The following is a 12,426-nucleotide window of genomic DNA, read 5'->3' on the forward strand; positions in this document are numbered from 1 at the left end:
ACATGCTTCTAGGGACAGTTAACTAGTGCAAAGGTTAGGAACTAAATACACACCCTTATCATTCGTAATTGACAGTATCATGATATTTTCCGTCAATCCTGCTCAATTATCTATTATTTTTGGTGTTTTAATAGAGAATAAAAATAGAAAATATTTTTAGATTTTTGATTTTTCTGAAAAAGAAATAAAAACAGAAACAAATAAAATATTTTTGGATTTTCGATTTTTCAGAAAAAAAAATAAAAATAAAAACAAATAAAATATTTTTGGATTTTTGATTTTTTTGAAAAAGAAATAAAAACAGAAAAATTAAATAAGTAGCAACAAACCAAATATACAAAAGTATACAAGAAGTTCCGAACCTCCGAATAAACAGGGGATTGCGAGTCGCTACGAGCGTTCGCTCCAATTCACAGTATGAACAGTGGACTATGTATCACTACGAGCGTTCGAATCCATTCGCAGTTCAATCAATACTTTCCTAGTGCGAAGGTGGTTTCGGAACCGATTCAGCTTCTATCATTCCTGACCCTTGAAGAATGCGATTAAAGGTTTGTTCAGGTAAGGCTTTCGTAAAGATGTTAGCCAGCTGATCAACGGATCTAATAAAGTGGATTTCGACATTTCCATATTCCATGTGATCTTTTATGAAGTGATACCTCAATGCGATGTGTTTGGTCTTGGAGTGCTGCACTAGGTTGTGGCAGATGCGAATGTAAATTTCATAGTCGCTGTATAAGGGGATTCACTTCATATTAATCCCATAGTCACGAAGCTGACTTTGTATCCAGATTAATTGCAAGGTATAAGAGGCAGCTGCAATGTACTTAGCTTCAGCAGTTGATAGGGAGACACAAGTTTGCTTTTTTGATTGCCAACTTACGAGTTTGCCATCAAGAAATTGACATCCCCCATTTGTACTTTTCTGATCCAGAACGCATCTGGCAAGATCCTCATCTAAGAATGCTTGCATAAAGAACCCTGAGCTTGAAGGGTACTGAATTCCGAGTGAGGTTCTGAAGATGTTCTTAACAACAGTCATGTGGGGTTCGAGAGGATTTGCTTGAAACCTGGCACAATAGCAAATAGAAAACATGATGTCTAGACGACTAGTAGTTAAATACATCAATGAACCTATCATTTGATGATAGAGTGTCATATTAGCAGATGGTTTGTCTAATGACGGTGTTAGTTCCGTTATGAATGCCATTGGAACCTTCACATTCGAATCTCCCACCATTCCAAACTTCGCAAGTAAGGTCTTCGTATAAGCCTCTTGGTTGATAAATATTCCGTCCTACTTTATCTTATATTCAAAACAAGGAAAAAGTTAACCAGACCCATTGAGCTCATCTCAAACTTAGTTTCCATCAACTTTCAGAACTCAACAGTTAATCTATGATTAGTAGATCCGAAAATGATATCATCAACATAGATTTGGAAGATCATCAAATGGTCACCATCTTTCTTGCGAAAGAAGGTTGGGTCGACCGAGCCTTGTTTAAACTTAGATTGTTTTAAGAATCTAGTAAGAGTTTCATACCATGCTCGTGGAGCTTGCTTCATACCGTAGATTGCTTTATCCAGAGTGTAACAGTGGTTGGGATACTTTTCGTTTATGAATCCTAGTGGTTGTTCCACATACATTGTTTCTTCTAGTTCCCCGTTTAGAAAGGCACATTTGACATCCATTTGATATACTTCAAAGTTCTTGTGAGATGCATATGCCAGAAAGATGCAAACTGACTCCAGTCTTGTAACTGGTGCGGAAGTTTCCTCGTAATCTATGCCTTCCTCTTGGTAATACCCTTTAACGACTAACCGAGCCTTGTTTCATATCACATTATCTTCTTTGTCAAGCTTATTATGAAACACCCATTTTAAACCTACAACACATACATCCTTCGAAGTGGGTATCAGTCTCCAGAACTTATTGCGTTCAAAATCATTGAGCTCCTCCTACATTGCTTGCACCCAATTAGAATGATCAAGAGCAATCTTAACAATTTAGGCTCAATTTTGGAGATAAACGAATTGAACATGCAATACTCCACTTTAGAGAATAATGCAGTCTACTTTGCTTTTTGTTGTGATGTCGTAAGAACTTCTAAAGATGTTTCTCCGATTACTTGTGTTTTAGGATGATCTCTGGTCCATTTTGTTAAAGGAGGATAATTTGGATCATAAGTTGGATCCAGTTCATCATTCACATCTTCAAATTCCGATTGAGCATCAGAATCATCATTTGCTTTCTCATTCTCCCCCTCGAATGATGGATGTGGCTCTTCGTATGGAATAAGATCCTCCCCCTGGATTGGAGTTTCGTAGTTTACTTGAGGTGTGCTAGGAGTGGAGGTTGATATGAAACCATCCCCAGCTCCCCCTGAATAGGAGCACTGGTAGCTTGTGGTTGAGATGGAATGTCGGAGTCGTTCGAAATGGGTTGCTCGAATTCAAGATCCTTCGTAGCGTCATCGATAATCTTCTTTAGTTCATCTTCCTTGTTATCGATTGGTTTGGATTCTGAAGAGACCGCCTTCTATGGCTCATCAAACAAGTTTAGGAATTCATCATAAACGTTTAACAGAGGAATGGTCATGGGATTCTGCACTGGAAATATCTCCTCAGATTGACGATTCGATGTTTGGAACTTCTTAAGATAAGAATCATCAAAGGTGACATAATAGGTTTCTTCTATCTTTTTGGACTTTTTATTGAGAACCCTATATGCCTTCGAAGTCAGAGAATACCTCAAGAAAATTCCTCCGTCAGCCTTCACATCAAATTTGTTCATTTGTTCTTTAAAATTAAAAATGAAGCACCTAGAACCAAATACATGAAAGAACTTGACATTAGGTGTTCAATTGTTTAAAATCTCATATTGAGTAACTAAAAATCGTTTATTAAGAAGAGATCGATTTTGTGTGAAGCAGGCTGTTCCAATAGCCTCAGCACAGAAGTAAAGTGGTAGGTTCATAAATAATAGCATGGTTCTCGTAGCTTCGCATAGAGACCGGTTTCGTCTTTCAACGACCCCATTCTGTTGAGGAGTGTAAGGAGCCGAAAAGTTGTGAGCTGCTCCTTTTTCAGTTAGAAATTCTTCAAACGTTTGGTTTTTGAACTCCGAACCATTGTCACTGCAAATGTTACGAACCAACTTTCGTAGTTGAAGCTCGATCTACTTTATAAAGTCCTTGAGCTTAGGAGTGGCTTCTGATTTTTTTAAGAAAATATACCTAGGTAAATAGGGAAAAATCATCAACAATTACAAGAATATATTTGTTATCACCAATGCTTTCAATAGTTGAAGGACCACAAAGATCTATATGTAAAAGCTCAAGTGGCTCGATCACTTTGGTGTTTATAAATGTTGAATGACTCTACCTGCTCTGCTTTCCAAGTTCGCAGGCGGCACAAAGATGTTCTTTCTCAAACTTCAGGAGTGGAAGTCCTTGCACATGATCACCAAGTACGAGTTTATTGATGTCTTTGAAGTTGAGATGCGAGAGCCTTCGATGCCAAAGCTAATTATCATCCGAGATGCTTTTGTAAGAAGGCAGATGACAAGCTTTCCTTTGATAGGGTTCAGATTTAATGGATACATCTCGTCTTTTCGCTTAGACTTTAGAAGCACTGTTTTGGTCTCCTTTTCGATAATTTTAGATCCCTCATCATCAAATGACACTTTCAACCCGATACCTACAACTAATTGAGAAACACTAATTAGGTTGTGTTGCAGGCCTTCCACGTAGGCGACCTTTCGAATGGAAAATTCTCCATTCGTAATCATTCCATATCCTTTGATTTCACCGAGTGATTTATTTCCGAATTTGACTCTCGCTCCATCCTTCAGTGATCTGAACTCTCTCAACTCTTCTTTCCTTCCCGTCATGTGACGCGAGCAGCCACTATCAATATACCATTTAGAGTCAAACTGCTCGTCACAAATCACCTACAAAATTTAAAGAGATTTTAGAACCCAAACTTGTGAGGCTTTCATAGAAATAGGAAATGTTACTGCTTCATCGACTAAGTAGGATCGCTTAATCAAAGTGGAATTATCTCTCTTAGTTATTTTAAAAACAACGATCCTGTCATCTTTAGGATTCATTTGAAAAAAGGTTTTTCTTTGCTTATCTTTGATTTGTTGCTTGGCAACCTTTTTCTCAACATTCTTTTCTTCCTTTTTCAAGTTCGATTCCAGTTTTTGAAAGGAACTTTTTGACTCCGAAACAACCTTTCCTTTGCCCTTTGTATCTTTCGATATTTTGGCAGATTGGGAAACATTAGATTTTTGAGAGAAATTAGGCTTTGTTTGCTCAAAAGGTCTCTCTTGTGGAGAAGTAGACTGAGGTTTTGAAAAACTTTTAGGATTTAGATTTGAAGAGACTTTCACACTCAGATTTGCTGATCTTTCTTGATAAACAAAGTTGGGATTCTTGGATCTCCACAAATTCTTTCTTTCTTTTAGATTTTTATTATATCTAGCATTTCGTTGACGTTTTTGAGCCGCAAATTGCTCCGTAGACTTATGATAATTAGCCCTAGATTTCGACTTTCTAACAGGTGTTTCAGCTTGTTCTGACAACGTATCATTTGGAACATTTTTGGTTCCACTCGGACTTCCTTTCTCATAGGTTAAGTTGACCTTGTTCAGAGGTTCTACCACATATCTTCTCTTTATCTTCTAAGAGGTCGTTTCAGAGAGACCTTTGGTTTCATCTACATTGTCAATGGGGGCAGACCAACAATATTCGTCGCTCCCATCAGCGTTATCTTCTTCTACGAGGGACAATAGTTCTCTGGTCTGATTTTTGTTAAGTCTGGAAGTTACATTTAATAGCACACAATTTTAGAGACATAATTACTTTTGTGCCACTATATTATGTTTTTAGTGGCACAAACTGTACATCAAAAATTCTAATTTCATGTTGCTTGCTCCTATGTCAAAAGCATTCCTCGCATCCTAAAGTTTAAAAAATTTAAATTGAAAATTATCGGATTAATCATGCCCTAATTCTAGCTCCTTTAGATATTTTATCCTTGGTTCTGTATTCTATACCCTTATCTCCACTTCTCAAGTTGATGCCTCTTATGTTAGACACGAATCACGCTTCACAAGCTCATAGTTGACAACAACACCATCACCGGCGCCGGACCATCCAAACGCAATGTACCAGACCATACCATCATAACAGAAGGTATGATTTTTTTTATATTGATTACAACTATTGATCTTGAGTGTGGTTATTTTTTCACTTTTGATTTCTCATCTTTTTTTTACTATTGTTTACCAGGTGCAAATATCATCCTTCTCTCAAATGCTCGATCGTCTCTCAAGTTTTCTTATTTAAATTAGTCTTTTTGTAATCTTCTTTACTCTTCTCTACACTCATCTCTATTTTTTTCTTAAATTGGTATGTTTGGAATGAATTACAAAGGTTGCTAAGGAATGAAACTGAAATTAGGATGTAGAAGCTATGCTCAAGGAAAGTGCATATAAAGTGTTTGTAGAAATGCAGAAGAGAGAACAGAGGTGAGTATGAGCACAATCTTTATTTATGTAGTATCTTTGTAAATAAATTTGTTGTTTCTGTCTGTTTATGAGTTCTCATTTTTTGTTGTGCATACATAACTTATTTTGCTTTAAATTTAATTAGATTAGATGTTCATGTTCTAAAATATAGAACATAATTAAATTAGGCTGACTTGAAATATATTGATTTTGGAAAAGGGGTATTCTCCCTTCATGTATATAGAGGTGATTATGTTCTAAATGAATTAGATTAGTTGTTCACATACTTTAATTTTGGAATTTTTTATCTTTCCTTAAATTGATGTTCTTGTTGAGGATGAAGCTTTAAACGAAGTTGTTTACTATCATAATCATGAACTCGATTATGAGTATTATTGATATATATATGTATGCCAATCACATTCGGTTAGTATAAGTTTTTAAAAAAATTTCTAAATTTATTTAGATTTTTTTGATCGTGCAATCATATTTTCCATGCCAATGATATTTCAGGATTTAGTGAAGCCCACACCTGAATGGAAATTTCTCTAGTAGCTCTTTCCCTTTTGTATATAATCAATTCATCAATTCATCCATTTCATAACACGAAAAGATGATTGCAAAAATGGTTATGGAAGCCCAAATCTATATTGAGCTATATGTAGTGCATATTTTTTTTCTTATGGTTATGTTTAGAAGGTTTCCACGAACCTGTAATAGAATATAAAGTGATATTGTTTATGAGTTCAGTTGTAGTCGCTTACAAACCATAACCATCATGTATGAACTCATTACTTTGGTTTATTAATACCATATCTACGAAGTACATGATTATGTCACTGTTTTGAAAAAAAATGTTTTAAAGATGCCATCATTTTGAAAAACAATGTTGCTGCACAATTCTAATTATAATAACCTTTGATTATGTGATATGTCTCTGTTTTGAAAAACATATGTTTTGACGATTGATAATACAATGTTGTTAAAGAAACCAGGATATTGTTTCGTAACATCAATTGTAATGGTCCTTTTGACAGTAAATTGTTATAGAAATTTATGTTGTCATATTTGTAGGGAATACCATATAGACACATATCGTGAAACAACTACCAAAAACTATGTTGATGCGGGAGTTTTGGAAAGGAGATACTACTAGTATGTTGTACTTGGGTGTTTGATTCTTCAAATCAACTATATATCGGCGGTAAATGGTTGTAATTTACTTATTTTTAGATTAATTTGACTATAGCCTACTAGTTTTAGATTATAATGCCTATAATACTTATTTTTAGATTATCATTTTATAATTGCTAGAATAGTTAAGGTATCACAAAACTTGTTTTGTTTGGTAGACTTTCTTACAAGTCTAAGTGACTCTACAAACATACAAGGGACCGAAGGCGATTATTGAAGACGTTTGTATTTTAAATATATTGAGAATATTATTTTTAGACTTATTTAAGTTTTTTGAAGATGTTTGTATTTTAAATATATTGCGAATATTATTTTTTGACAAGTTTGAATTAATGTGATGATATTGTGTTTCTATTTATTATTTTAACTGTTTTATTTTTGTTTTATATTCCATTTAAAATAAAATAAAAATTGAACTAAATTTATATATATATATATATATATATATATATATATATATATATATATATATATATATATATATATTTTGTTAAAAAATGTTAGGACAAGTATGAAAACAATATTTATTTTTGTAGTTAAATACTATCATAAAAATAGTGCCACTAAAACATACAAATATTTTAGTGGCATAGTTTAAAAGTGCCACTAAAACCCAATAAGGCTGCAGTGGCACAATCAAAAAGTGCCATTAAAGGCCTTTAGTGACACTTTTTTCTTGTGCTGCTGATTGCCTAGGAGGTCTTTAGTGACACTTTTTTGGTTTTTAGTCAATTTTTATATGCCACTAAATGTCATTTTATATGTAGTGAATGTACCTTGCTTATCACCTTTTCATATCCGCTTATCTGTTCAACGACAAGTTTCACAACAAAGCAGTTGTCTAAAGCATATCCTCTTTGCTCCGAAGCGTCATTGCGAACCATCATACACTTTCCCTCGTATTCAGGGACATCGGTCTTCGCAACGAAGCTCTTGCCATGTGTTGGTATGCGAACCTCTTCATCCTCCGAATCAGTCGAACAAACTTCGACTCTTCCGAAATCGTAATCTTCTTCCTGCACAATCAAAACAGGTTTAGCATTATCTGTATTTTTCTTCTTTTTAATCTCCCTTAGCTTTTTGAGATAATAAGTTTCATCATCTTCTTTTTCTTTCTTCTCATTCATTCTCCTCAGCATGCACTCCTTAGTTAGATGATTTTTGCCATGACAATAGTTGCAGTCATAGCCGGAGTCTCCCATAAGCTTCTTCTCTTTCTTTACTTCTTCCTTTTGAGGGCTGTTGATGCTCTCATCCTTCACCTTTTCTGATATGTAACTCCCTTTCCAGGTTATGTTTTTGTTTCGTCTAAAGTTCTTTTTGGCGAACCTTTTAGGATTAGACACCATCAAAGCATATTCTTCCCTTGAGAGTTCACAATCAGAGAGATCAAAATCCGAACCTTCTTCACAATCTTTTTTCCCTTTGCTACAAGAGCCAATGAACCCATGCCAGAAACAACTTTTCCTTTATTTGTTACTTCATCCTCATGGGATCTAAGTATTCCCACAATCTGCGCCAAAGTGTAGTTCTTGAATTGCTCATGAGCTTCCACAGTGGATACAACTGATTTCGACTCAGATCTCAAACTGTTCATGAAGGTCACTTTTTGCTCTATGATTTCACGTCTGATCTTGAACTTAAGCATCCTGCTCAGAAGATGGTTAAAGCAATTGAAAGTCTGATCAAGTTTTTCATCAGACTTCTGAGCAAAGGCGCCATACTCAGAAAGAAGCAATCTTTGAATAGAATGTTCAAGATATGCATCACTGAAATATAGTTCTTCAACATGCCCCATATTTCTTTTGCAGTTTCACAGGAACTCACCAGACGAAACCCGTCTGGAGGTAGAGCAAACCTTATAATTCTCATTGCTTTGATGTTCCTTAGCAATTTATCCTTTTCATACTGAGGGATGTCTTTAACAGTAATGAGAAGATCATTGTATTCTGCTTGGTTTTTAATAACTTTCCTCGTTCCCATGTGCATGAAAGTACCATCTGTCATGGCTTGCCATATTGTAGTTCCATGATCTTCGATACCCAAGACATAGTCTTCAAAGTGTAGCGCCCATACTTCATAGTCTTGTGGATATATAATAGGGATTCTAGTTGTGGAACCAATACTGTTGGATAGGTTAAAGGCAAGAGCATGATGATCTTCTGCATTTATGTTGTTGATTCAATAAAACCTGTAAGAACCAGATGTGTAAAACTGAAATCGAGTTTAGGTTAAAATAAAGATCAAGATTCAGCGTCTATAATCAATGAAAACGATGAACACGGTTGGAACAGATCCAGTAAAAGCGGAAAACCCTAATAGCACCTGACAAAAGATTTGTGTATGATTTACACAATATCCTGCTCTGATACCAATTGTTAGACCAATAAGAGTAGTTAGATTGATTCTAAACTGGTATATGAATCAAAACAAAGAAAACAATGATCGAAGATGTGCTTAATGATTAAATAACACTGCGTTAGAAGAGCTCGATGAAGAACTTCTACTGTAAAAGCTAGTAGGGCAAAATACAATTGATGCTAAACACGGTGCATGTATGCACTATAAATAGTCTAACCCTAGCACATTAAAAACCGGGTGGACAGGCCCAACCCGTTACAAAAGATGGAATATAAGAATACAATACAATATTGACACAACACAAAATATCCCAACAATCTAAACTTATAAATAATGCTTTAAATCAAATGCATAAGATATGTAATTGTAGGGCTTATAAGATTCTCAACCGCAGTAGTATCTGTAATTGGGTATTGATCAAGGTGTTGAAAATATTTGCGAGACTTGTTAAATTAGAGCCTAGGAAGCAAAAAAGATTGTTTGTGATCATGTGAAGCAGAAATGAGGTCAAGTCGTTGGTGTTTGAATGTGTGAGAGCTACTGTGAGTAGTTTCTATGAATACAAGTTCATTGTGAAACTTCCTGTATCGCAAAGCGAAGAGTTATTATTGGATACTGATTCATTTCTCAAGTATCTTGGGCTACAAGGGTTTTTACTTGTTGCACTGAATCACTTATGGGCTTTGTTGGAGGGATAGGGGTTGTAATAAAATATTTGAGTGATGTTGACCGAAACATAACGTCTGATGCATTGAGGCTGCTAAAAACACATTAGCTCTTGTTTTAACATCCTCTAAGCTCATTGGCTGGAAACCATGATGTCGAAATACAAGAGATGGTGAGTAATGTTCTTGGATTAGCTCAACAGGCACAAGAGATATCTTGTGGTCTTGATCAAGAAGAAAAGATGGTTGATGTGGTTGCTTTAGAAACTCCAGTTGTCATCAGGTTAATCAATGATGCAGTCTCAGAGGATCTTAGTCCAATTTCGTTAAGTGCTTAAGAAAGGGTGGCTATCAAATTAATCAATGACATAATGTGTGCAGTTGTTAGGTTACCAATAAGTGGGTTTTTTTTGTGACAGATGGTGATTCTGTTTCTATGATGAAGAATGAAGAATCATCAGAAACATCTGCTGCTGAATCCACATCTCTATTTTCTAAATATCGGAAATGACATGGTTTGTTCTATCTTTCTTCTGATATCAGTCAGAGTGCATCCACAACACAAGTTTTTCTAGGTGTGAAGTTTTGATGCATGGCTAGTTGCTTCATTTGGTTCCATATCTAAGTGACATACATGATATTTGGTGTGTTTCGGTTGATGCTCTTTGGTTGTTGATTGTATCGTATGTTGACTCTCGTTGAGACTCTTTTTTGTGAAAAGAATATGTGTTGGAGAAGTTGTGATACATAAGTAATGGAGAAAGGAGGTGGGACTGCATATCAGGGAAAAAAAATTCTCCAAGTATAGACAGTTGGAGTCGGATCTATACGTCAGTGTGTGTTACAAATAATTGGTGAGCTATGTTGTAGATCAAAGTGTGATTCTTTATTGTTTACAGATTTTGAGAAAATAGATCATTCAAGCTTCAATAGAGACTGTATGTTGTATGTCGTAAGTTGTTTTCATTTTTGATCTTTTGACTTGATTTGAGAAGCTGAATTGTTGCACTTATTGGGTTAATCTTCAAAATCAAACATTCGATGTTAGGGCAATTTTCTCCTCAATTTTTCCATTTGTGTAAGGTTGAGACTTGAGAGGTTGTTTGGTTGTATCTGACAATGAGTTGCTGATAAAGAAGAGAAGTTAAATCTATGTTGCCACAATCTTGGTTGCATTCGGGTGTTTGCAACTCGTTCATTTATACATGTAACGCCCGAGTTTCAGGGCTAAGCATTTTTGTCAATGTAATAGTCTAGGTCAACTCTTGTAACTCTTTTTGAAGTAATAAAGATGAAATATTTGAGTATTATGTGAATTATGTGTATTTATGTGCTTATAATTTAATTATAAATGTATAATTAATAAATAATAAAAATAAGCGTCAAAATTAAAGTATAAGATAATCCCGATATCTCTACATAAAGTTGTAGAATATGTCTCAAGGTTTCCGTACATATAAAGAATGCCAAAATCCGAGTTATAACGAAGAAGTTATGACCCGTCGAAGTTTTACGGTAAAACCGGCACGACACCGGGAAGCGTAAATAGTGAATTTACGGTAGAGCAAGATTTAGCCTTAGCAATCTAAACGAAAGTCGTAGAATATGTTAAACTAAGAACATCGATAAAAAGAACGCCCAAATCTGACTTCGTATGAAGAAGTTATGATTTTTCGAAGTTTCGGAATAGAGTGTACAACCCGAAATTCGAATATTAGATCGAGCGATTTTTAGCCGACACGACCTGAACGAGAATCGAAGATCTCGTTAAGGTAGCGTAACGAGAAAAAGATGGGTGAAAACGGATGTCGGATGAAGAAGTTATGAGGATTTAACGAACCAATTGTGTCCCGGCCCGTTAATAATATAAAATTTAAAATCGAGCCAAAATTAGCCGACGGAGTCTAAACGAAAGTTGTAGAGTACATTCCCACCTTCGCGTGGATATAAAGAACGTCGAAAACGGAGGTCGTACGCGAAAGTTACGAATTTTTAAAGTTGAAGTGTGAAAATGCGAAGTCTGTTGCGAGGCTGATGACGTGGCTGCATCTGGGCCACCCATCGCTGATGAAGGAACGCGCTTCGGATGATGACACCTGCCCTCTCTGTACGCTCCGCGTCCGAAGCCAGTACGCCCCGCGTACCCTCGCCCTTATCTCTTCCGGAGTGCTAGCCAGCTGGTCCGAGGTGGCGCTCCTATCCGATGACTACGCCCCGCGTAGGTCTGAGGTACGCCCAGCGTACCGAGGCCTTGCAGGGCTATAAAAAGGGGCCGATTTTCCTTCATTTCTCACACCTTTTTCACTTCTCTCTCTAACTTCTTTCTCTCTCTACAACCCCAAAACACCTCTAAACCCTAGTTAAGCCCCTTAGCACCCTAGGGAAGCCCCGAGGCTCCCGGAGTCCCGAGAAAAAGGAGTTTTTCGGTTTCGAAACGTTGCTCCAATCAAGTCCCGGTTCTCGATAAAAATCGCTGTAAGTGTGCTACGCTTACGCAAATTTTAATATAGCTTTCAAATAATTATAGGAATGTTATTAGGTCCTTAAAATAATTATTTGGGCTATTATTATGAGTTATATCAAGTATTATTAACGCTTAATAATACTCGGACTAATTAATTTGTCGCGGTTATCGTTAAACTAAACCCTAGTGGTATCGATACTAGGTTTTATCGAAGGAATATCGTTTTG

The 12,426-nt window shown here is 35.9% G+C and overlaps 1 protein-coding gene and 1 long non-coding RNA gene across 3 annotated transcripts; one reads left to right on the forward strand and one right to left on the reverse strand.

The window, feature by feature from the left end:
* Positions 1-745: 745 nt before the first annotated feature.
* LOC111898447 (uncharacterized mitochondrial protein AtMg00810-like) lies at positions 746-1,240 on the reverse strand. The gene has a single exon (XM_023894616.1). The coding sequence runs from the start codon at positions 1,238-1,240 to the stop codon at positions 746-748; it is 495 nt and encodes a 164-aa protein (XP_023750384.1).
* A 3,691-nt stretch (positions 1,241-4,931) lies between these two features.
* On the forward strand, positions 4,932-7,061 carry LOC111881314 (uncharacterized). Of its 2 annotated transcripts, none has more exons than XR_002846884.3 (3): positions 4,932-5,201; positions 5,298-5,536; positions 6,590-7,061. It is a non-coding gene; the product is annotated as an uncharacterized LOC111881314 (long non-coding RNA). The 2 variants fall into 2 exon arrangements; XR_006185133.2 differs by having other exon boundaries at positions 4,942-5,201; positions 5,442-5,536.
* Positions 7,062-12,426: the final 5,365 nt, after the last annotated feature.

This window comes from Lactuca sativa, chromosome 7 (genome assembly GCF_002870075.4).
Source record: "Lactuca sativa cultivar Salinas chromosome 7, Lsat_Salinas_v11, whole genome shotgun sequence".
Classification (NCBI taxonomy): Eukaryota; Viridiplantae; Streptophyta; class Magnoliopsida; order Asterales; family Asteraceae; genus Lactuca; species Lactuca sativa.